Source organism: Oncorhynchus mykiss, chromosome 23 (assembly GCF_013265735.2).
Source record: "Oncorhynchus mykiss isolate Arlee chromosome 23, USDA_OmykA_1.1, whole genome shotgun sequence".
Lineage (NCBI taxonomy): Eukaryota > Metazoa > Chordata > Actinopteri > Salmoniformes > Salmonidae > Oncorhynchus > Oncorhynchus mykiss.
Genome location: NC_048587.1, coordinates 40,853,788 through 40,880,872, shown reverse-complemented (window position 1 = coordinate 40,880,872; position 27,085 = coordinate 40,853,788). Strand labels below are relative to the sequence as shown.

The 27,085-nt window shown below is 44.0% G+C and overlaps 1 protein-coding gene across 2 annotated transcripts in view; it reads right to left on the bottom strand.

Moving 5' to 3' along the window:
- Positions 1-27,085, bottom strand: part of ankfn1 (ankyrin repeat and fibronectin type III domain containing 1) — a 225,981-nt gene that overhangs the window by 77,149 nt on the left and 121,747 nt on the right. For both annotated transcript variants that reach the window (XM_021581040.2, XM_036960459.1), the window contains one exon: positions 10,194-10,316. In XM_021581040.2, the coding sequence (XP_021436715.2) occupies positions 10,194-10,316 (123 nt within the window). The remainder of the gene's footprint in view (positions 1-10,193; positions 10,317-27,085) is intronic.

The following is a 27,085-nucleotide window of genomic DNA, read 5'->3' as shown; positions in this document are numbered from 1 at the left end:
ACCATATGCTGGTGCGGTTGGCCCTGGGTTCCTCCTGTGTTCCTCCTAATGCAAGACCTCATGTGGCTGGAGTGTGTCAGCATTTCCTGCAAGAGGAAGGCATTTGTGCTATGGACTGGCCCGCCCGTTCCCCAGACCTGAATCCAATTGAGCACATCTGGGACATCATGTCTCGCTCCATCCACCACGTTGCACCACAGACTGTCCAGGAGTTGGCGGATGCTTTAGTCCAGGTCTGGGGGGAGATCCCTCAATAGACCATCCGCCACCTCATCAGGAGCATGCCCAGGCGTTGTAGGGAGGTCATACAGGCACGTGGAGGCCGCACACACTTCTGAGCCTCATTTGGACTTGTTTTAAGGACATTAAATCAAAGTTGGATCAGCCTGTAGTGTGGTTTTCCACTTTAATTTTGAGTGTGACTCCAAATCCAGACCTCCATGGGTTGATAAATTTGATTTCCATTGATCATTTTTGTGTGATTTTGTTGTCAGCACATTCAACTATGTAAAGAAAAAAGTATTTAATAAGGATATTTAATTCATTCAGATCTAGGATGTGTTATTTTAGTGTTCCCTTTATTTTTTTGAGCAGTGTATATTTCCACACGATGAGGTTGGAATAATACTGTGAAATTGTGAAAACTATTATAATGCCCTTTTAGTGTAAGAGTTGTTTGAAAAGACCAACTGAAATTTCAGCGTGTTTTGGTGGGATGGAGTTTTGGCCTGCCTGGTGACATCACCACACGTTAAATTAGTTAATAGACCAATAAGAAACTGAGTTTCAAACCTCTGCATTCAGCTGTGAGAAGGCTCAGTTAAGTGGAGCGCTCTTCAGAAACCATTCATGAAAAAGGAACATTCTAGTGTTCCTCTGTTCATTATCTCTTCACTGTCACAGAAGACAGGCTAGCGAGTCACGACAACCATCATTATCTTTCCTCTGCCAAAACATAATTAGCGTTCACATAGCTACAGAGGGATGTGATGCTTGAATTAAAAACATGCTTTAGTTTTCCAATAGAATGACTGCGTTTACACAGGCAGCCCAATTATTATATTTAGTCAGAAATTGGGTACAGCCTAAGGAATAGAAAGAATAACAAAACAAATGCTCCTAAAGATGGCTTATTTTGGTCCTTTATGCTTCTCAAGAGTACAGTATATGTTAAGTAAAGATGAATGCTCTCTATCATTTCCAGGACCAATTAGTTTATCTTATAAATACATTTCTTGAATAAAGCGAGATTGATTCATTGACTGAGTGATTGATTCATTGGCTGACAATTAGTTTAAGTGTGCAAGTGAGTGTCCTTATTTAACATGTTGAAGAAATAACCAAATGTCATTAAAATATCATCAAATATTACACCTAGGATTGTGGACACAGATATGGAACATGACATTTATTTATTTTTTAACCTTTATTTAACTCGGCAAGTCAGTTAAGAACAAATTCTTATTTACAATGACAGCCTACCGGGGAACAGTGGGTTAGCTGCCTTGGTCAGGGGCAGAAAGACAGATTTTTACCTTGTCAGCTCGGGGATTCAATCCAGCAACCTTTTGGTTACTGGCCCAATGCTCTAACCACTAGGCTACCTGCCACCCCAAGACAAGACCAACTAGAGGCACTGCAGGGGAAACTGTGTGTGTGCATGCATGCATGTGCGTGAGCATGTGTGTGCCTATGTGTGTGTCCCCACTAATTGAGGCGAGTGAACTAAAATATCCACAATGAGCACTCTTTTATGCTCATGCACACACACTCCCGCACACTCATGACCAACCACAGAATAGTCACGTCTGTCCTTTCAGGAGTGTTTGAATTTAACGGTTGCGTCATCTCTCCATTTATCCATTGAGAGGTGGCTGGAACAGTGATGTACAACACAATGAATAGTCCTTCACATCTGACTCCAGCTCTATCAACTGGGCCTCAAATAGCAGCAGGCTGGTACAATGACCTCTCACTCTTCCCCCTAATAACTACGGATATGAGCTGATAAAATTGGTTGAAGGGACAAATCATTAGCTGGGAGTGAGGGAGGAAGAGGAAGGGAGAAGAAGAGAAGTAAATAGGGCAGAGAGAAAGAGAGAGTGGATAAGAAAAGTGCTCGAGAGAGAGAAAGAGAGAAATAAAGAGAAACAGAGAGAGAAACAGAGAGAGAGAGAGAGAGATTTCATGAGCTGAAATAAAAGATCCCAGAAATGTTCTATACACACAAAAACCTTATTTCTCTGCACACATTTGTTTGCATCCCTGCTAGTGAGCATTTCCAAGATAATCCATCCAGCTGTCAGGTATGGCATATCAATAAGCTGATTAAACAGCATGATCATCACATAGGTGCACCTTGTGCAGAGTACAATAAAAGGCCACACATCACAATGTCACAGATGCCTCAAGTTCTGAGGTTGCGTGCAATTGACATGCTGACTACAGGAAAGTCCATCAGAGCTGTTGCCAGAGAATTGTATGTTAATTTCTCTACCATAAGAGAAAAGTTGTTTTAGAGAATTTGGCAGTATGTCTAACCAGCCTCACAACAGCAGACTCTGTGTAACCATGCCAGCTCAGGCCCTCCACATCTGGCTTCTTCACCTGCAGGATCTTCTAAGACCAGCCACCTGGACAGCTGATGAAACTGAGGAGTATTTCTGTCTGTAATAAATCCTTTTTGTGGTGAAAAACTCATTCTGATTGGCTGGGCATTGCTCCCTAGCGGATGGGCCAATCTCTCAAGTGGGTGGGCCTATGCCCTCCCAGATGCACTCATGGTGGTGCCCCTGCCCAGTCATATGAAATCCATAGATTAGTGCCAAATTAATTTATTTCAATTGACTGATTTCCTTATATGAATTGTAACTCAGTAACATCGTCGAAATTGTTGCATGTTGCGTTTATATTTTTGTTCAGTGCAATAAGAAAATATTCAGACCCCATGACGTTTTCCACATTTTGTTACGTTACAGCCTTATGCTAAAATTGATTCAATTGCTCTAGGAAGAGTCTTGGTGGTTCAAAACATCTACCATTTAAGAATGATTGAGGCCACAGTGTTCTTGGGGACCTTCAATGTTGTAAAAAAAATGTGTACCCTTCCCCAGATCTGTGCCTCGACACAATCCTGTCTCAGAGCGCTAGGACATTTCCTTCGACCTCATGGCTTGGGTTTTGCTCTGACATGCACTGTCAACTGTTGGACCTTATATAGACAGGTGTGTGCTTTTCCAAATCATGTCCAATCAATTGAATTTACCACAGCTGGACTCCAATCAAGTTGTACAAACATATCAAGGATGATAAATGGAAACAGGATGCACCTGAGCTCAATTTTGAGTCTCATAGCAAAGGGTCTGAATACTTTCACTTTGTCATTAGAGGGTATTGTGTGTAGATTGATGAGAATTGTGTAGATCGATGATAACTATTTCCAAATGCATTGTTGTATATATACACTACATGACCAAAAGTATGTGTGAGGTCGGGCACTGATGTTGGGCGATTAGGCCTGGCTCGCAGTCGGCATTCCAATTCATCCCAAATCTGTTCAAGATCTTCCGCACAAATCTCGACAATCCATTTCTGTATGGACCTTGCTTTGTGCGCGGGGGCAAAGTGATCCAAGATGGCGTAGCAGTCAGACGCCTTTGTCCTCGTCTTTGTCATGTCCCACGTATATACCTTTTATATCTTATATTTTTTCTTCGCATATCTTTTTAATATTTTTTCTAAACTTCAACTTCAAAATACTCTCCAACACAAACGACATTTGCTGTATGATTGATGAGGATCTCTGTCGCGACGCCCCCTGAATGCCCAACCGCTAGCCTGCTAGCCGCGGCCCGCTAGCTGTCTAGAGCATATCGGCTGTTAGCTGAATAGGTCCATCGGACAATTTCTTTGGCCACTATACCTATTTTGCCAATTGGACTGGTCCCCTTTTCCACACGGAACCCTATTAATCCATCACGACTGGTCTACCGAAGTAAAAGCACAAGGAGGCTCTGCACGAGGAGGCTATAAACAGACTTCCCCCGTCGCAACGGTAGCTTGCTAGCTTGCTTGCCCCGGCCCGCTAGCTGTCTGAATCGCCATGTCTCCAACCAGCCTCACCACTCACTGGACCCTTATGATCACTCGGCTACCAAATGCCTCTCCATAATGTCAATATGCCTTGTCCATTGCTGTTCTGGTTAGTGATTATTGCCTTATTTCACTGTAGAGCCTCTAGCCCTGCTCAATATACCTTAGCCAACCCTTTAGTTCCACCTCCCACACATAGGATGACATCACCTTGTTTAAATGATGTTTCTAGAGACAATATCTCTCTCATCATCACTCAATGCCTAGGCCTACCTCCACTGTATTCACATCCTACCAAACCTTTGTCTGTACATTATGCCTTGAATCTATTCTATCGCTCCCAGAAACCTGCTCCTTTTACTCTCTGTTCTGAACGTACTAGACGACCAGTTCTTTTAGCCTTTAGCCGTACCCTTATCCTACTCCTCCTCTGTTCCTCTGGTGATGTAGAGGTTAATCCAGGCCCTGCAGTGCCTAGCTCCACTCCTACTCCCCAGGTTATCTCATTTGTTGACTTCTGTAACCGTGAAAACATTGGTTTCATGCATGTTAACATTAGAAGCCTCCTCCCTAAGTTTGTTTTATTCACTGCTTTAGCACACTCTGCCAACCCGGATGTCCTAGCCGTGTCTGAATCCTGGCTTAGGAAGACCACCAAAAACCTTGAAACTTCCATCCCTAACTAAAACATTTTCCGACAAGATAGAACTGTCAAAGGGGGCGGTGTTGCAATCTACTGCAGAGATAGCCTGCAGAGTTCTGTCTTACTATCCAGGTCTGTACCAAAACAATTCGAGCTTCTACTTCTAAAAATCCACCTTTCCAGAAACAAGTCTCCCACTGTAGCCGCTTGGTATAGACCACCCTTTGCCCCCAGCTGTATTCTGGACATCATATGTGAACTGATTGCCCACATCTGTCTTCAGAGTTCATGCTGCTAGGTGAACTGAACTGGGATATGCTTAACACCCTGGCCATCCTACAATCTAAGCTTGATGCCCTCAAGCTCACACAAATTATCAATGAACCCACCAGGTACAACCCCAAAGCCGTAAACACGGGCACCCTCATAGAGATCATCCTAACCAACTTGCCCTCCAAATACACCTCTGCTGTTTTCAACCAAGATCTCAGCGATCACTGCCTTCTGCGGTCAAACGACCACCCCTCATCACTGTCAAACGCTCCCTAAAACACTTCAGCGAGTAGGCCTTTCTAATCGACCTGGCTCGGGTATCCTGGAAGGATATTGACCTCATCCCGTCAGTAGAGGATGCCTGGTTATTCTTCAAAAGTGCCTTCCTCACCATCTTAAATAAGCATGCCCCATTCAAAAAATGTAGAACCAGGAACAGATGTAGTTCTTGGTTCTCTCCAGACCTGACTGCCCTTGACCAGCACAAAAACATCCTGTGGCGTTTTGCATTAGTATCGAATAGCCCCCGTGATATGCAACTTTTCAGGGAAGTTAGGAAAGCTAAGGCTAGCTTTTTCAAACAGAAATTTGCATCTTGTAGCACAAACTCAAAAAAGTTCTGGGACACTGTAAAGTCCATGGAGAATAAGAGCACCTCCTCCCAGCTGTCCACTGCACTGAGGCTAGGAAACACTGTCACCACCGATAAATCCACTATAATTGAGAATTTCAATAAGCATTTTTCTAGGACTGGCCATGCTTTCCACCTGGCTACGGTCAACAGCCCTGCACCCCCCACAGCAACTCGCCCAAGCCTCCCCCATTTCTCCTTCACCCAAATCCAGATAGCTGATGTTCTGAAAGAGCTGCAAAATCTGGACTCCTACAAATCAGCCGGGATAGACAATCTGGACCCTCTCTTTCTAAAATGATCTGCCGAAATTGATGCAACCCCTATTACTAGCCTGTTCAACCTCTCTTTCTGAGATTCCCAAAGATTGGAAAGCAGCCGCGGTCATAGCCCTCTTCAAAGGGAGAGACACTCTAGAACCAAACTGCTACAGACCTATATCTATCCTACTCTGCCTTGCTAAGGTCTTCGAAAGCCAAGTTAACAAACAGATTACTGACCATCTCGAATCCCACCGTACCTTCTCCGCTATGCAATCTGGTTTCAGAGCTGGTCATGGGTGCACCTCAACCACGCTCAAGGTCCCAACGATATCATAACCGCCATCGATAAGAGACAATACTGTGCAGCCGTATTCATTGATCTGGCCAAGGGTTTCGACTCTGTCAATCACCACATTCTTATCGGCAGACTCAACAGCCTTGGTTTCTCAAATGATTGCCTCGCCTGGTTCAACAACTACTTCTTTGATAGAGTTCAGTGTGTCAACTCGGAGGGCCTGTTGTCCGGACCTCTGGCAGTCTCTATGGGGGTGCCACAGGGTTCAATTCGACTCTCTTCTCTGTATACATCAATGATGTCGCTCTTGCTGCTGGTGATTCTCTGATCCACCTCTACGCAGACGACACCATTCTGTATACTTCTGGTCCTTCATTGGACACTGTGTTAACTAACCTCCAGACAATCTTCAATGCCATACAACTCTCCTTTCGTGGCCTCCAACTGCTCTTAAATGCAAGTAAAGCTAAATGCATGCTCTTCAACCGATCACTGGCCGCCCGTCCAGCATCACTACTATCACCAGCATCCCTGGACGGTTCTGACTTAGAATATGTGGACAACTACCTAGGTGTCTGGTTAGACTGTCAACTCTCTTTCCAGACTCACATTAAGCATCTCCAATTGGCTTCCTATATCGCAACAAAACATCCTTCACTCATGCTGCCAAACATACCCTCGTAAAACTGACCATTCTACCAATCCTCGACTTCTGCGATATCATCTACAAAATAGCCTCCAACACTCTACTCAACAAATTGGATGCAGTCTATCACAGTGCCATCCGTTTTGTCACCAAAGCCCCATAGACTACCGACCACTGCAACCTGTACACTATCGTTGGCTGGCCCTCGTTTCATACTCGTCGCCAAACCCACTGGCTCCAGGTCATCTACAAGTATTTGCTAGGTAAAGCCCCGCCTTATTTCAGCTCACTGGTCACCATAGCCGCACCCACCCGTAGAACGCACTCCAGCAGGTATATCTCACTGGTCACTCGCAAAGCCAATTCCTCCTTTGGCCGCCTCTCCTTCCAGTTCTCTGCTGCCAATGACTGGAATGAACTGCAAAAGTCACTGAAGCTGGAGACTCATATCTCCCTCACTAGCTTTAAACACCAGCTGTCAGAGCAGCTCACAGATCACTGCACCTGTACATAGCCCATCTGTTTATAGCCCATCCAACTACCTCATCCCCATACTGTATTTATTTATTTATCTTGCTCCTTTGCACCCCAGTATCTCTACTTACATATTCATCTTCTGCACATCTACCATTCCAGTGTTTAATTGCTATATTGTAATTTCTTCGCAACCATGGCCTATTTATTGCCTTACCTCCCTTATCTTACCTCATTTGCACACACTGTTTTTAGACTTTCTCTACTGTATTATTGACTGTATGTGTGTTTATTCCATGTGTAAATCTGTGTTGTTGTATGTGTCGAACTGCTTTGCTTTATATTGGCCAGGTTGCAGTTGTAAATGAGAACTTGTTCTCAACTAACCTATCTGGTTAAATAATGGTGAAATAAAAAAAAGTAAAAACAGGAAAGGGCCTTCCCCAAACTGTTGCCACAAAATTGGATGCAAAGCATCATCTAGAATGTAATTGTATGCTGTAGTGTTAAGATTTCCCTTCAATATAACTAAGGGGCCATGAAAAACAGCCCCAGACCACTACTCCTCCCCATAAAATTTTACACTCGGCACTATGCATTGTGGTAGGTAGCGTTTTCCTGGCATCCACCAAACCCAGAGTCGTCCTTCGGACTACCGGATGGTGAAGCGTGATTCATCCCTACAGAGAATGCGTTTCCATTGTTCCAGAGTCGAATGGCGGCGAACTTTACACCACTCCAGCTGGCGTTGGCATTGTGCATGGTGATCTTAGGCTTGTGTGCAGCTGCTCTGCCATGGAAAACCATTTCATGAAGCTCCTGACGAACAGTTCTGATTTTGCTTCCAGAGGCAGTTTGGAACACGGTAGTGAGTGTTGCAACCGAGAAAATAATATGTTTTACACACTACGCGCTTCAGCACTCGGTGGTCCCATTCTGTGAGCTTGTGTGGCCTACCACCTCGCAGCTGAGCCTAGACATTTCCACTTCACAATAACAGCACTTAAAGTTAACCGGGGCAGCTCTAGCAGAACACAAATTTGACAAACTGACTCGTTGGAAAGTTGGCATCCTATGACAGTGCCATGTTAAAAGTCACTGAGCTCTTCAGTACAGGCCATTCTACTGGCAATCTTTGTCTATGGAGATTGCATGGCTGTGTGCTACATTTTTTTTACACCTGTCAGCAATGGGTGTGGTTGAAATAGCCAAATCCACTAATTTGAAGGGGTGTCCATTTACTTTTGGCTATGTTGTTTATTCACTGAGTGTACAAAACATTAGAACCATCTTCCTAATATTGAGTAACACCCACTTTTGCCCTCAGAACAGCCTCGGGGCGTGGACTCTACAGGAACTATATACTCTATGTTGACTCCAATGCTTCCCAAAGTAGTGTCAAGTTGGCTGGATGGCCTTTGGGTGGTGGACCATTCTTGATACACTAAAATACATGACAAACCCGGCAGCGTTGCAGTTCTTGACACACTCAAACCGGTACGCCTGGAACCTACTACCATACCCTGTTCAAAGGCACTGAAATATTTTGTCTTGCACATTCACCGTCTGAATGGCACACAAACACAATCCATGTCTCAATTGTCTCAAGGCATAAAAATCCTTAACAGTGTGTAGCAAATTCTACTAGATAAAAAGCAGAAATTAGTATGATATCCTGGCACTTAACGCATACTCAATTTTGGAAATGTCACATACTATAAAACATGATTTTTTTGCATTACCAAACAGGATACTACTTAGAATGCAAGTACGGGTATTCTACTCCGCTCCAACATCGTTATTCAATCACTTCCACAAAGAACAACACGCTGATTCTGTCTCAAATGGAACATCTAAACAAGACATTGCTAACTAAAGAGCCTACGGGACTTGTAGCAACCAACAGACACGTACAGGTGCATTTTCAACAACAGTCTACTGCAACAATTGCACTGAAACACATACATTACACACAGAGGAATAAGGGACAGAGCGATACAGAGAGAGAATGGGGGAAGAAGAGCGAGATAATAGATGGAGAAAGACAGAAACACAAACAGAAGTCAAGTTAGTCTTATCGGTTTCTGCGCACAGAAGAGAACAAGAGAGAGGAGAGAGAGATCGGGGGGAAAGAGCAATAACAGATTGAGAAAGACAGGACTAAAGATGGAGATAAATTACAGTAACAGCAGCAGGAGTCAAGTCAGTGTAATCTGTTTCTGCGCAAGGCAGAGAGAAAGAGAGAGAACGAGAGAGAGAGAACGAGAGAGAGAGAGTAGAGAGAGAGAGTAGAGAGAGAGAGAAAGAACTGGAAGAAGAGAGAGAACAGTTTGAGAAAGACAGGAACATAAAGATGGAAAGAAATTACAGTAACAGCAACAGAAGTCAAGTCAGTCTAATGTGTTTCTGCGCAAAGAAGAGAGAAGGAACGAGGAGAGAGAAAGGGAGGGTTATGAGGATATCTTCAGCTTCAATCGATACTGTATGAGCGAAACCAAAAAAAGTATATTCTTCTAACAGCCAGGAATGCTGAAGCAGCAGTCATACAGTTTACATTAATTACCTACCCCTTTATATAGCCTACATCTCTCACCCACCAAGTTCAACAGATCAATTATCAGCTGACAGCACAGCAGATGTATACTGACCCCACACATACTGATGTAGTGTATCATCTGATGTTTGATGATCTGATCATCTGATGTGTGTGTGTGTGTGTGTGTGTGTTTGTGCGCGCACATCTGCATATGTGTTGGTGCACGCGCCTATGCATCTTTGCGTGTGTGGGAATCTGCATGTGTGTGTTCTTACGTCTGTGCTTTGTGCATGTGTGTGTTCACCTGTATGTGTGTGTGCGGTGGCTTCAGCAGTTGTACCTGTCCAGGCTGTGAGACGTGCGTGGTGAGCCCGTGTAGAGCAACTGTCTGAAGTCCTTTATCAGAGCATCCCCTGGTCTCTGGTTCAACCTCTGAGCCAGGCGAGATATCTTACTCTCCGAGCTGCAGAGCAGAGGGGGAGAGGGGGGAGACGAGAGTAGGAGAGGAGGGAGATGGAGGTCAGTCCTGAATGGTACCCTTGAGAGGAGAGGTTAAGTCCAGATGAGAAGCAAAAGTCACATTCAGGCAAATCTCTCAATGTCTCTCTATCTCACAGAGAAAGAGAGGAGAGTACAGTAGGTCTTTCTCTCTCACTGAGTTCTAAGGAATGCCGGTACCACTAAGGTAAGTGTAGCCCAGATCTGAAGCTCTCTCCAGGCTGTCTCAGTCACACTGAGTCCCTCTCTGAAGCACATCCAAGTTCTAAATGAATCTTAGTCCATCCCGTTCTGAAAGTTCCAGGAAACCCTGCCGAGCAGGGCAGAGTGTCACAACCCTGGCCAGTGTAGACCCTCTCTCCACGTTCTGTCAGGCAACTAAACCAAGTTCAAGAGATTTATTCTCCAAGGGGCTCGCTCAGACAAGTGCATCCCCAAAGAGGTGCTCTATCCTGGATCAGTTTCAGAGCAGCGTAGCTCCTTTCTGGTTCCTACTCTGTAGCTTGTCTCTGTATTCCTCTCAGGCTAGCTATGCTGATAGCACTGAGCACCTGTTCAATGCAGCTCTGTGTAAGGAAAAGCATCTCGCTTTAGCTGCACACACAAACACGCACCCACACAGAGGAGCGCATTGAAGGGAGAAGGGAAAGCCTGCAAGAGAAAGGGAGAGAGAGAGAGAGAGAGGATAATGTGAGAGGGGGGTTGGGGAGGTGAACACTGAGCACACACGGAGAGTGGGTGCCTAGAGATGAGCGGAGGGATGCTGGGCGCACACACACACACACACACACACACTGTTGGCAGCCGTTACACACACTGGGGTTGCTTTACAGAAGGGGGCTGGAGAGAGAGGGAGAGGAGAAGGACAGATTATTGTAAAAAAGAAAAGGAGAGATGGGGATGACATTGTCAGAGGGGGAGAAGCAGAGAGGGGGGAGAGATTGGTGGAGGGGAGGACACCTGTTATGAGATGGTTGGAGGGGGAGGGAAGAAGTAGAGCATGTGAGTGAGCAGGTGGGAAAGGGGTAGGAGAGATAGAGGAGACAGAGAGAGAGAGAGAGAGAGGGGTAGGAGAGAGAGGAGACGGAGAGATAGAGGGAGAGGGAGAGAAGAGAGAGGGAGAGAGAGAAGAGAGGCAGAGGAGAGAGGAAGATAGATGAGAGGGAGAGGATAAAGAGGACATGAGAGGGATAGGACAGAAAGAGTGAAAGGAGATGAGAGGATAGGAGAAGAGAGGGAGGAGATAAGAGAATAGGAGAGGGAGAGGATATGAGAGGGATAGGAGACAATATGATAGGAGAGGGAGAGGGGTAGGAGATGAGGGAGAGGAGAGGGAGATGAGGTGAGAGGGAGAGGAGAGGTGAGAGAGAGATAATAGGAGAGGGAGAGGAGATTAGAGAAGAGAGAGGGAGATAGATGAGAGTGAGAGGAGGGAGGAGAGGATATGAGAGGGAGAGGAGAGGATAGGAGATGTAGAGGAAATACAATGATAGGAGAGGAGATGAGATGAGGGAGAGGAGATGAGAAGGAGAGGAGAGGAGATGAGAGGGAAAGGAGGAGAGGAGATGAGAGGGATAGGAGAGGAGCTGTTGTTCGCACGCTCATCTCCATTCTCTCGATTATCTGTAGAAACTGGGTTACCTGCCGAGAGAGAGTGTGTGTGTGTGTGTGAGAGTGGTTTTACTGTCCTTGTGGGGACCAGAAGTAAAACAAGGAAAATTCGGACAAGGAATAAGGCTATTTTAGGCTTAGGGGTTAAAATGAAAGTTAGGTTTTGGTTTAGGAGTTAGGGTCATGTTTCGTTTTACGGGTTAGGGGTTAAGGGTTATGGTTAGGGAAAGTAGGATTTTGAATGGGAATACCTTTTTTGGTCCCCACAAGCATAATAAAACAAACACACACACACAAAATCCAAAGGCCCTGACTAACAAAGTATCATAAATAATCAATCGATGCGGGAATATGTTTGTTGGCAAAAACCAGACCGTATAGGTTCTAATGAAAGCAAAAGCAAAATGTCTTAAAATGTGAATAAATGTGAATAAATTGAATGTCAAACAATAGTCAACATTTTAATGTCACCCTTCTCCTTGTTTTTCCTGTAATACATTTAAAGACACTAAAGACATTTAAAACATCTAAAGGATTGGTGTCCCCCCCCCGCGGGACGGTTGTGCTAACGTAGGCTAATCTGATTAGCGTGAGGTTGTGAGTAACAAGAACATTTCACAGGACATTGTAACGGTTTTCTTCCTCTTCTGAGGAGGAGTAGGAAAGATCAGACCAATGCACAGCGTGGTAAGTGTCCATATTTTAATAAAATATAACCGAACCCTGAATACAAAAGAACAAGAGAAATAAATGAAAACCGAAACAGCTCTATATGGTAAAACAGAGACACAGAAAACAACAACACACAAATCATAGTGGGAAAACAGGCTGCCTAAGTATGGTTCTCAATCAGAGACAACGATCGACAGCTGCCTCTGATTGGGAACCATACCAGGCCAAACACAGAAATACAAAACCTAGAATACACAACATAGAATGCCCACCCCAACTCACGCCCCGACCAAACTAAAACAGAGACATAAAAAAGGAACTAAGGTCAGGACGTGACAGACATAGACATATCTGATATGGGCAGAAAGCTTAAATTCTTGTTAATCTAACTCCACTGTCCGATTTACAATAGCTATTACAGTGAAGGAATACCATGCTATTGTTTGAGGAGAGTGCACAGTTATGAACGGGAAAATTTATAAATAAACCAATTAGGCACATTTGGGCAGTCTAGTCTTGATACAACATTTTGAACAGAAATGCAATGGTTCATTGGATCAGTCTAAAACTTTGCACATACACTGGTGCCATCTACTGGCCAAAATTGAAATTGGACCTAACCTGCAATAGTACACTGTGACCTTTATGTTGCATTTCAAAGATGATGATAAAAAAAAGAAAGAAAAACCCATGTTTGTTTCTTTGTGTTATCTTTTACCAGATCTAATGTGTTATATTCTCCTACATTAATGTCACATTTCCACAAACTTTAAAGTGTTTCCTTTCAAATGGTATCAAGAATATCTTTGCTTCAGGTTCTGAGCTACAGGCAGTTAGATTTGGGTATGTCATTTTAGGCGAACATTTAAAAAAAAGGATTCGATCCATAAGGGTTTTATATTCCTTTCCAAATCAGCAGGTTTACTCCTAGGCAAAAAAGGCCTGTCTAACTATCTATGTGTCAGTCCCAAGGAGGCTGGTTATAGTCAGGTCCTGCTCTTGTCCCTGTCTCACAATCTCACACACGCACTATACCATTAGCTAATATTTTGGTCCTGAGCTGACCATGGAAAATCACCGACCCTGCTGACCCACACTCACACTCTCACACACATTTACATACACACACAAGTAGTGCACAGATCAGCTGTTTGTTCACCCACACCCACCTGCAATTGCCAATAACCCATCCATAACTGCCTTACTATATGTGATAAAGTGAAAATCGGAGGCTCGCTCTCGACCCGCTAATACAGAAAATGCCGTCTGAGACAGCAGAACAATTTTTGGACAAGGGGTACTGAATGTTTTTAGATACACTACCGTTCAAAAGTTTGGGGTCACTTAGAAATGTCCTTGTTTTTGAAAGAAAAGCAAATTTTGTGTCCATTAAAATAACATCAAATTGATCAGAAATACAGTGTAGACATTGTTAATGTTGAAAATTACTATTGTAGCTGGAAACGGCAGATTGTTTATGGAATATCTTCATAGGCGTACAGAGGCCCATAATTATCAACCATCACTCCTGTGTTCCAATGGCACGTTGTTAGCTAATCCAAGTTTATCATTGTAAAAGGCTAATTGATTATTAGAAAACCCTTTTGCAATTATGTTAGCATAGCTGAAAACTCTTGTCTGATTAAAGAAGCAACAAAACTGGCCTTCTTCAGACTAGTTGAATATTTGGAGCATCAGCGTTTGTGGGTTCGATTTTACAGGCTCAAAATGTCCAGAAAAAAAAAATGTTATTCTGAAACTCGGCAGTCTACTCTTGTTCTGAGAAATTAAGGCTATTCCATGTGAGAAGTTGCCAATAAACTGAAGATCTCATACATGTACTACTCCCTTCACAGAACAGCGCAAACTGGCTCTGAAAGAGGAGTGGGAGGCCCCGGTGCACAACTGAGCAAGAGGACAAGTACATTAGAGTGTCTAGTTTGAGAAACAGACACCTCACAAGTACTCAACTGGCAGCTTCATTAAATAGTACCCGCAAAACACAAAAGACTGGCCAATAAAAATAGAGGTTTTGATCGGCAAAAGGACACAGAAACTGAACAGAGGAACTCTGCCTTAGAAGGCCAGTATTGCGGAGTCCCGATGGATCTCTCTGTAATTTGCTCCGTTCATCTTTCCCTCAATCCTGACTAGTCTACCAGTCCCTACCACTGAAAACATCCCCACAGCACGCTGCCACCATCATGCTTCACCATAGGGATGGTATTGGACAGGTGATGAGCGGTGCCAGGTTTCCTCCAGGCATGATGCTTGGCATTCAGGCCAAAGAGGTCAGTCTCATCAGACCAGAGAATCTTGTTTTTCATGGTCTGAGAGTCTATTAGTTGCCGTTTGACAAACTCTAAGTGGGCTGTCATGTGCCTTGGCTTCCGGGATTGGCTTCCGTCTAGCCACTCTACCATAAAAGCCTGATTGGTGGAGTGCTGCAGAGATGGTTGTCCTTCTGGAAGGTTCTCCCATCTCCACAGAGCTCTGTCAGAGTGACCATTGGGTTCTTGGTCACCCCCTGACCAAGGCCCTTCTCCCCTGATTGCTCAGTTTGGCCAGCTCTAGGAAGAGTCTTGGTGGTTTCAAACTTCTTCCTCAAAAGAATGATGGAGGCCACTGTATTCTTGGGAACCTTTAATGCTGCAGACATTTTTTGGTACCCTTCCCCAGATCTGTGCCTCGACACAATCGGAAAATTCCTTCGACATCATGGCTTGGTTTTTGCTCTGACATGCACTCTCAACTGTGGGACCTTATATAGACAGGTGTGTGCCTTTCCAAATCGTGTTCAATCAATTGAGTTTACCACAGGTGGAATACAATCAAGTTGTAGAAACATCTCAAGGATGATCAATGGAAACAGGATGCAAGTACCAATTTCGAGCCTCTTACGCAAATGTTATTTAATTAATTAAGTATTTTTTACATTTGCATTATGTGGTATTGTGTGTAGATTGATGAGGTAAACATTTATTTAATACATTTTAGAATAAGGCTGTAACGTAACAAAATGAAAGAGTGAAAGGGCCTGAATACTTTCTGAATGCACTGTCATTTCAAACATCTTGGTAGGCTATTTGTTTGTCAACCTCTCTGCACTTAGATACATGTAGCTTCTCTTCTGTCATTATATATTGCTCTAGAAGACTAAATAAACCATTGATCACGAGAATATCATAAATTGATAGAATGAAAGCATCAATCTAGTTGACATCGGTAAAGTTCTCTCTATCATCTGTGCTTCTTTTGCGGAGCAAAGACGTTTAGGGACTGGGGAGAAAATGCAATAAGAAACAACAAACGGGAAAGACTTTCTGTACAAAAATCAGTTTGACTGTTTGTAAGGAAATAGAAAGCTGTGAAAACGACCCAACATGTTTCTGATAAGATTTTAGTTTGACTTAGTATTTCATCCACATAAAATATGCATATATCAGCTTTTATGATGTTGATAAAGATAGCACCTCCACAGACGGTATATAACTGGCCATATTTCTCCACTCCTGTTCCAGAGTCAAAAATGTTCCTACATTTGGTGTATCATTTTACTGCAAGAAATGCTTAATTCTGCAGGAGTTCATATTACGCCTATGTGAGAGGTTATAGACCTACAGTCAGTGTCCAGATTTCAGTTTCCATTTAACCCATCTGAACAGTAGGCTACAGTTCCCTTGATGTGCCATAGGCCTACTTGAAGTCCTCGTGTTGTGACTGTCGAATTTGTATAACGCCTCACAATGATCACACACAACTAAACATCACTTTTCTGTCCCTCCCTAGTCTTTAGTTTCAACTTTCCATTTCGCAGCTTTTCATTTTGCCTCCGTTGATATACGTTTTCTGCCCGTTCCCAAAAGCATTTCGTGATTGGCGTGTGGGCTATTTGGCGAGTGCACGGTTAGGCCCTAAAGCTTCGGCTTATGCACTAATGCCAGATAGCCTACAAATAATGAAAGAAAAACCTCAACATAGCCTGTAGATATAAATTGCACAATAATGGCACCTTTTTTAAGGAATGGTTCAATCTTCATTCAACCCACCCCTCATCCGGGGACTGCGGGTCATGAGTCAACCTGCGCAACACACATAGGGGGGTATACACACAAACAACATACACATGCAGGCAAGCATGGCAAAACAGCAAAGCAGTGGGAACAGAACAAACTCATAAAAGCTGAACAGTAATATTCACAATACCATAAAAAGTACAACAACATCAGTATACCAGCCATAACAAGTTTACTGATGTCATAGAGTATGTCACTAGAGAGGGGCCCGGTTCCAACAGGCTGTTCTGTATGACTAATATAGAATGTGACGTTCATTGGAATTGACCTGCAGCACAATATCACCGGTAAAGTGCTATTATTGAGACTGACAGATAGGAAAGGGTTTTGTACACGTATACACGAACACACGCACGCCACCCCCTGCCTTTGCAGCCAACGACCGTGGTCATGATTGGTTGGTAATTATCCATTGTATCGTCAAAGGGGTGTTTTTTGACAGATCTGGGCGTCCTACTGGGTGCCTTTTGTATCGTCAGTGGTCACAGAACGCAGTTTTCCTCAGTGACTCGATGTGACACACACGCACGCAACAGGGTATGATCTGATATGGTTTGTACTGCTGAACAGTGGCGTGTATTCAGGGAAGCCAAGGGAAGCCAGGCTTCTCCCAGAAAATAATATAAAGAAAAACACATAAAATAATGTATCTTTCGTCTTTTTTCTTTGTGTTTTAGAATTCGCTAGAGGCTGAATGTACTGTATCTCACCGTGCAAGCGAAACAGCGCCCCTCTGTCTCTGTAGCCCATCTATCTGATGCTGTCTGGTCAAAAAAAGAGGATGATATTGTTGCCGCCAGTAGCATTGAATGCAACGGAAGCCAGCAAGAATTTGGCCTCCCTTGATAGTTTTTTAATATAAAATAATAGCCAATCAGCATTAAGCTAAACTGAGCAAGCTCAACTGTGAATGGTCCTGGCAAAAAAAAAGAAGTGTCAAGGGAAGCCAGTTTGGATTTGGCTTCACTCCAATCACAACACAGAAAAAACAAAGCGTCACTGACAGAAAAAACTTGAATTATTGCATCTCGTTGTGTTGTTGTCCTTCCAGTGGCTAGCTAGCTAACTAAAACTAACCATGGACGGAGATCGGGATTTGTACTTGGGTTTTACTTCATTCTCCGTACTGGCCAATGATTATAAAAACGATTCTGATCTAACCATTAATTCATACATTGTTGTGCCCCTTGCCTAGAAGGCTAATGTTAACTAGCTGGCTCATCATTGCACATGAAAAGAAGTTAGGCTAGAGAGCAAGCATTTTAGCCAGGTAGCCTAGAACAACAAAAACGTAAAGTGTGTACTGTATGAAAGAGTCATAAACCGTTTCGGTAATATGAAGGAGAGGAGGATGGCGTTTATCTACAAGTAGGGTAGGTCAACATGTTTTTTTCTACTTGCAAGCACACACGCACACACACATAGAAATCAGTACCATTGAAAGCCACATCATATTTAGTATATGTTGACTGGACTAAATGGTTTTTGGTATATTTTATTTGTCCCTGTATTAGACTAAGCAAAGCAGATATGACGTTGCTGTAGGTCATGCTGTAGGTCATGCTGTAGGTCATGCTGTAGGTCATGCTGTAGGTCATGTAACTGTTTGTTACATGCAATATGCTTTGTGGACTTCCTCCGGACAGATGTTGCTCTCCGGTTTTGTGATGAAACAAAGGTGTGGTTGAATTGATTCTGTCACTGGGTCTTCTCATTGTCTCGGCATTAGGCCTATATATCATGGTTGCATGGCATATGAACTAACAGGTTATTATAGACCAAACAACGCAATTATCACAACACATAGGTTGTAATATGGCTATTATTTCCTGGCTTCCAATGATTTTTCCCACCTGTGTTTTGTGGGTAGTTGTTTTCTGTTTTTTGTCTGCACCTGACAGAACTGTTTCTTTCCATTTTGTTATTTTGTCTCAGTGCCCAGTTTAAATAAATGATCATGAACACGTACCACGCTGCGCTTTGGTCCGACCTATCTTCATGCAATGATGACCGTTACACCACCGGAGTGCTGTGATTGTTTGGCCCAAATTTGGGGGCGGGGTTTATTGAAGGGTCAATAAAGGAAGCGTAAGGGACAATGACTTGGGATGTTCGGCTCTTTTTACTGACTCTGATCTTTTCAACTCAATCAGTCAAAATAACGAATCTTTCAATTCATTTCGTTCATTTAATTCAGTTATGCCCAGAGCCGCAGGACCCCCTACCAGCGAACGATGAACTAAAACCTAGAAAGAATAATGATTCTACAAGATTCTCCACCATATTGGGCATATTGAAGCTGTCAACTGTGACAGACTTATACAAGGTTGCTTCAAACAATGTACATTTGTGAATGCTAGGTAAACTAATAAGATTATTTATTGATACCTTTGAAACTAGGGTCTAGTTGCGGCCGCAACCGGACTAGATTTTTAACGACTTTTGGCGGAATAGAATTACTTGACTGCCGTTCGCAAACTGCAGCAGCTCCCAAACAACTCGTTCTCGAGTCCGAGTGCTGAGCAGAGGTAGGATGTGTATGTTTTGGCTCTACAACGCTGTGTCCATCGACAACATTCAATAATCAATGAATTGCAGTTATTAGTGCACCATGTGCAAAATTATATTTTTCTTCTCTATAATGTCTGTATAGACAGTGGGTGGTCAGAGCACGTCTCCGAAGCCGCTGAGCGGGATGAGCGCGTATTAATTATTATATATTTTTCTTTATTTCCCCTTTATTTAATCCTGCTGTAGAATTAATTGTGGCCAGCAGGTGAAACAAACAACTAAAAATGAAAGACTCACTCGGAAAAACGAATCGTGACTTTCGAGTCGTTCAAAAGTAACTAATCATTCGCGACCCGCACATCACTAACAAGGACCCAGTATGGATTATCCATCTTCGCAAAATGGTAAAATACAGTTACTATATCTAGACAAGACAAACAAATATTCACGATTTCCCTAATACCATCAAAATAAAATAAGTTGAAAATTACACCGTTGCTGCTTCCTGTTTTTTTACTTATATAACTCAGTGTCAAAATAGTGGTTTTAAATGTCCAAATTCTTAATCAATATCCTGAAATAGGGCGTGGTATTTTAAAGAACAAAATATTAAAATGACTCACATGACACACACACACACACACACATGTCAAACTTGTGTTCAGATTGTATTTTGTTAAATTAGTACTTTATAAACTTCACACGCACCACAATTTGCCCAGCATCCACTTGAAGCTGGAATTTATTAGCCTGTTCTACTGTAATAAATAGCACACACAACTTAATCACTCACAAGAAATGTAAAACTTGAAGTGCATTTTAGCTTGAAAAAGGCTTCTGAAGTTGTAATTTCCACTTTGACATTTTAGACTTGATTTTCATTAAGAGAAATGTATCAACCCATACAAAAATTGTCATTAATCATAATCCAAAAAAATATCCATATTTCCTGTTGCTGCAGGATTATTTTCTTGCTGTAGCAAACTGGCACAAATTAAGATCCTGCATTAGTACATGCACAATTTGCGCTCTTCTAAAAGACAAACCTCAAAGAACTTGGGTATACTAAACTCAGCAAAAAAAGGAACGTCCCTTTTTCAGGACCTTGTCTTTCAAAGATAATTCGTAAAAATCCAAATAACTTCACAGATCTTCATTGTAAAGGGTTTAAACACTGTATCCCATGCTTGTTCAATGAACCATAAACAATTAATTAACATGCACTTGTGGAACGGTCATTCAGACACTAACAGCTTACAGACGGTAGGCAATTAAGGTCACAGTTATGAAAACTTAGGACACTAAAAAGGCCTTTCCACTGACTCTGAAAAACACCACATTTTTGATGACTGGCAAAAAGTGCTCTTCACTGACGAGTCGCTGTTTTGTTTCACCAGGGGTGATGGTCGGATTTGCGTTTATCGTCGAAGGAATGAGCGTTACACCGAGGCCTGTACCCTGGAGCAGAATCGATTTGGAGGTGGAGGGTCTGTCATGGTCTGGGGCGGTGTGTCTCAGCATCATCGGACTGAGCTTTATGTCATTGCAAGCAATCTCAATGCTGTGCGTTACAGGGTAGACATCTTCCTCCCTCATGTGGTAGCCTTCCTGCAGGATCATCCTGACATGACCCTCCAGCATGACAATGCCACCAGCTATACTGCTCATTCTGTGCGTGATTTCCTGCAAGGCAGGAATGTCAGTGTTCTGCCATGGCCAGCAAAGAGCCCGGATCTCAATCCCATTGAGCACGTCTTGGACCTGTTGGATCGGAGGGTGAGGGCTAGGGCCATTTCCCCCAGAAATGTCCGGGAACTTGCAGGTGTCTTGGTGAAAGAGTGGGGTAACATCTCACAGCAAGAACTGGCAAATCTGGTGCAGTCCATGAGGAGATGTACTGCAGTACTTAATGCAGCTTTGTTCAGGGACACATTATTCAATTTCTGTTAGTCACATGTTTGTGGAACTTGTTCAGTTTATGTCTCAGTTGTTGAATCTTGTTATGTTCATACAAATACTTACACATGTTAAGTTTGCTGAAAAATAAACGCAGTTGACAGTGAGAGGACATTTCTTTTTTTGCTAAGTTACATACAGTGGGGCAAAAATGTATTTAGTCAGCCACCAATTGTGCAAGTTCTCCCACTTAAAAAGATGAGAGAGGCCTGTAAAAAAAAATCCAGAAAATCACATTGTAGGATTTTTTATGAATTTATTTGCAAATTATGGTGGAAAATAAGTATTTGGTCATCTACAAACAAGCAAGATTTCTGGCTCTCACAGACCTGTAACTTCTTCTTTAAGAGGCTCCTCTGTCCTCCACTCGTTAACTGTATTAATGGCACCTGTTTGAACTTGTTATCAGTATATAAAAGACACCTGTCCACAATCTCAAACAGTCACACTCCAAACTCCACTATGGCCAAGACCAAAGAGCTGTCAAAGGATTTGTAGACCTGCACCAGGCTGGGAAGACTGAATCTGCAATAGGTAAGCAGCTTGGTTTGAAGAAATCAACTGTGGGAGCAATTATTAGGAAATGGAAGACATACAAGACCACTGACAATCTCCCTCGATCTGGGGCTCCATGCAAGATCTCACCCCGTGGGGTCAAAATGATCACAAGGACGGTGAGCAAAAATCCCAGAACCACACGGGGGGACCTAGTGAATGACCTGCAGAGAGCTGGGACCAAAGTAACAAAGCCTACCATCAGTAACACACTACGCCGCCAGGGACTCAAATCCTGCAGTGCCAGACGTGTCCCCCTGCTTAAGCCAGTACATGTACAGGCCCGTCTGAAGTTTGCTAGAGAGCATTTGGATGATCCAGAAGAAGATTGGGAGAATGTCATATGGTCAGATGAAACCAAAATATAACTTTTTGGTAAAAACTCAACTCATCAAGTTTGGAGGACAAAGAATGCTGAGTTGCATCCAAAGAACACCATACACCTACTGTGAAGCATGGGGGTGGAAACATCATGCTTTGGGGCTGTTTTTCTGCAAAGGGACCAGGACGACTGATCCGTGTAAAGGAAAGAATGAATGGGGCCATGTATCGTGAGATTTTGAGTGAAAACCTCCTTCCATCAGCAAGGGCATTGAAGATGAAACGTGGCTGGGTCTTTTACAATGATCCCAAACACACCGCCTGGGCAACGAAGGAGTGGCTTCGTAAGAAGCATTTCAAGGTCCTGGAGTGGCCTAGCCAGTCTCCAGATCTCAACCCCATAGAAAATCTTTGGAGGGAGTTGAAAGTCTGTGTTGCCCAGCAACAGCCCCAAAACATCACTGCTCTGGAGGAGATCTGCATGGAGGAATGGGCCAAAATACCAGCAACAGTGTGGAAACCTTGTGAAGACTTACAGAAAACATTTAACCTCTGTCATTGCCAACAAGGGGTATATAACAAAGTCTTGAGATAAACTTTTGTTATTGACCAAATACTGATTTTCCACCATAATTTGCAAATCAATTCATTAAAAATCCTACAATGTGATTTTCTTGATTTTTTCCCCCCTCATTTTGTCTGTCATAGTGGAAGTGTACCTATGATGAAAATTACACAATTGGTGGCTGAGTAAATACTTTTTTGCCCCACTGTATATCAGATGATAGATGAGAACCTGTAGTAGCTATTTATCAATTTATAGCTCTGTGAGACAATCATTTAGGTAAAGTTGAAGTCGGAAGTTTACAAGTTTACAAATACATTTAAACTCAGTTTTTCACAATTCCTGACATTTAATCCTAGTAAAAATTGTCTGAGATCAGTTAATATCACCACTTTATTTTAAGAATGTGAAATGACAGAGTAATAGCAGAGATAATTATTTATTTCAGCTTTTATTTCTTGCATCTAATTCCCAGTGGGTCAGAAGTTTACATACACTCAATTAGTATTTGGTAGCATTGCCTTTAAATTGTTTAACTTGGGTCAAATGTTTCAGGTAGCCTTCCACAAGCTTGACACAATAAGTAGGTTGAATTTTGGCCCATTCCTCCTGACAGAGCTGGTGTAACTGAGTTAGGTTGGTAGGCCTCCTCGCTCGCACACACCTTTTCAGTTCTGCCCACATATTTTCTATAGGATTGAGGTCAGGGCTTTGTGATGCCCACTCCAATACCTTGACTTTGTTGTCCTTAATCCATTTTACCACAACTTTGGAAGTATGCTTGGGGTCATTGTCCATTTGGAAGACCCATTTACGACCAAGCTTTAACTTCCTGCCTGACTGATGTCTTGAGATGTTGCTTTAATATATCCACATCATTTTCCCCCTCATGATGCCATCTATTTTGTCAAGTGCACCAGACCCTCCTGCAGCAAAGCACCCCCACAACATGATGATGCCACACCCGTGCTTCATGGTTGGGATGGTGTTCGTCGGCTTTCAAACCTCCCCCTTTCTCCACCAAACATAACAATGGTCATTATGGCCAAACAGGTCTATTTTTGTTTCATCACACCAGAGGACATTTCTCCAAAAAGTACGATCTTTATCCCCATGTGCAGTTGCAAATCGTAGTCTGGCTGTTTTATTTATTTTGGAGCAGTGGCTTCTTCCTTGTTGAGTGTCCTTTCAGGTTAGGTTATGTCAATATAGGACTTGTTTTACTGTGGATATAGATACTTTTGTAACCGTTTCCTCCAGCATCTTTACAAGATCCTTTGCTGTTCTATGATTGATTTGCACTTTTCGCACCAAAGTAAGTTCATCTCTACGAGACAGAATGCGTCTCCTTCCTGAGCGGTATGACGGCTGCATGGTCCCATGGTGTTTATACTTGCGTACTATTGTTTGTACAGATGAGCATGGTACCTTCACGCATTTGAAAATTCCTCCCAAGGATGAACCAGACTTGTGGAGGTCTACAATTTATTTTTTGAGGTCTTTTTGAGGTCTTGGCTGATTTCTTTGATGTCAAGCAAAGAAGCAATGAGTTTGTAGGTAGGCCTTTAAAAACATCCACAGGTACACCTCCAATTGAATCAAATGATGTCAATTAGCCTATCAGAAGCTTCTAAAGCCATGACATAATTTTCTGGAATTTTCCAAGCTGTTTAAAGGCACAGTCAACTTAGTGTATGTAAACTTCTGTCCCGCTGGAATTGTGATACAGTGAATTCTAAGTGAAATAATTTGTCTGTAAATATTTGTTGGAAAAATGATGTGTGTCATAAACACAGTAGATGTCCTAACTGACTTACTAAAACTATAGTTTGTTAACAAGACATTTGTGGAGAGGTTGAAAAATGAGTTTTAATGACTCCAACCTAAGTGTATGTGTCACGACTTCGCCGAAGACGGTCCCTCTCCTTGTTCGGGACACTTTTCATTTTCCATTCGTTTTGTCTTTGTTTTACACACCTGGTTTTAATTCCCCAATTACATGTTCATTATTTAACCCTCTGTTTTCCCCAAGGTTTTTGTGCGTGATTGGTTTATGTATGTTCGGTCTGTTATTTTGGGCTCGGTATTACGACATGTTATTGGAATATTTGAGTAAAGTTACTGGTGTTACTCATCTCTGCTGTCCTGCACCTGACTCATCTGCACCAGCTACACCCAGACCATTACAGAATCACGCACCACAAAAATGGAGTCAGCAGGAGCAGACAACCCCCCTTTGGTGGTTGAGGAGCACGTCCAGCAGCATGCGACCATGTTGCACCGTCTCAGCACCGCCATGGATCAGGCACTGCTGACGATGGACTGATGGGAGAGAGGAGGAGTTCTTCCAGCGCCTCCACCGGCACCACTACAACAGGCACCACTGTACACCCCTCCTTCACCCGGTCCCAGTGGGATTCGTCTCGCGCTCCCGAGGGAGTATGAAGGGACGGCTGCCGGATGGCAGGGGTTCCTACTCCAGCTGGAATTCTACCTGGTGACCGTCCACCCGGCACCTGTCTCTCAAGGAATGCCCTGGAGTGGGCCAACGCCTTATGGGGGGGGAAGGAGAAGTGGTGTTGGACCATTACGCGGAGTTCACCTGCCGAGTCTGTTCCACCTGAGGCAGGGGACTGATTGATCACTACCGGTGCAGTCTGCGCGAGGACGTCTGTCGGGAGTTGGCCTGCAGGGACACCACTCTCACGTTTGACCAGCTGGTGGACCTGTCCATGAGGCTGGATACCCTGCTGGCTACCCGCAGACGTCCTGATTGGGGCCTGTCAGTTCCATCCCCCAGCACCACCGCTCCGACGCCCATGGAGCTGGGAGGTGCTGCATTCAGGGCGAGCGGAGGAGGGGCCGTTCCCTGTACCATCTGTGGCCGCAGAGGGCACATTGCTGGTTGGTGCTGGGGAGGTTCCTCTGTGAGTCGAGGCAGCAGGCTCTCGTGTCATCCCAGGTGAGTCGGCACCAGGCTCACTCAGAGCCCCCTGTTGCTCACATGTTTTTGTTTACACATTTTCCTGAGTTTTCCCCGCATTCCCAGCATAAGGCTCTCGTAGATTCAGGCGCAGCTGGGAATTGTATTGACAGAGCATTTGCCCATAGTTTAGGAATACCCATTGTTCCTGTGGATATGCCCTTCCCTGTGCACGCCCTAGATAGTCGACCATTAGGGTCAGGGCTAATTAGGGAGGCCACCGCTCCACTGGGCATGGTTACGCAGGAGAGAATCAGCCTCTTCCTTATTGATTCTCCTGCGTTTCCCGTGGTGCTGGGCCTACCCTGGTTGGCCTGTCATGACCCCACTATTTAGTGGCAACAGAGGGCTCTCAAGGGGTGGTCACGAAAGTGCTCGGGGAGGTGTTTAGGGGTTTCCGTCGATGCTACTAAGGTGGAAAGTCCAGACCAGGTCTCCACCGTGCGCATCCCCTCTGAATATGCTGATTTGGCTCTTGCCTTCTGTAAGAAGAGGGCGACTCAATTACCACCCCATCGACGAGGGGATTGTGCGATAAATCTCCTGGTAGACGCAGCACTTCCCAGGAGTCACGTGTATCCCCTGTCACAGGAGGAGACATATGTCTCCGAATCCCTGGGGCAGGGGTACATTCGGCCCTCCACTTCAACTGCCTCCTCAAGTTTATTTTTTGTGAAGAAGAAGGATGGAGGTCTGCGCCCGTGCATTGACTATCGAGGTATCAGCCAAATCACTGTGAGGTACAGCTACCCGCTGCCTCTCATAGCCAGTGCGATAGAGTCAATGCACGGGCGTGCTTCTTGACAAAATTGGATCTCAGGAGCGCTTACAACCTGGTGCGTATCCGGGAGGGGGACGAGTGCAAGACGGCATTTAGTACCACCTCAGGGCACTATGAGTACCTCGTCATGCCGTACAGGTTGATGAATGCTCCATCAGTCTTCCAGGCCTTTGTAGACAAGACTTTCCGAGACCTGCACAGGCAGGGTGTAGTGGTGTATATCGACGACATTCTGATATACTCCGCTACACGTGCCGAAAATGTGTCCATGGTGCGTAGGGTGCTTGGTCGACTGTTGGAGCATGACCTGTACGTCAAGGCTGAGAAATGTCTGTTCTTCCAACAGTCCGTCTCCTTCCTAGGGTACCGCATTTCCACTTCAGGGGTGGAGATGGAGAATCACCGCATTTCAGCCATGCGTAATTGGCCGACTCCCACCACGGTAAAGAAAGTGCAGCGGTTTCTAGGGTTTGCCAACTACTACCGGAGCTTTATCCGGGGCTTTGGTCAGATAGCGGCTCCCATTACCTCACTGTTGAAGGGGGGACCGGTGCAACTGCAGTGGTCGCCTGAGGAGGACAGGGGTTTTAGTCACCTGAGGGCTCTGTTTACCTCGGCTCCCGTGTTGGCTCATCCGGATCCCTCTTTGGCGTTCATAGTGGAGGTGGACGTGTCCGAGGCTGGGATAGGAGCCGTGCTATCT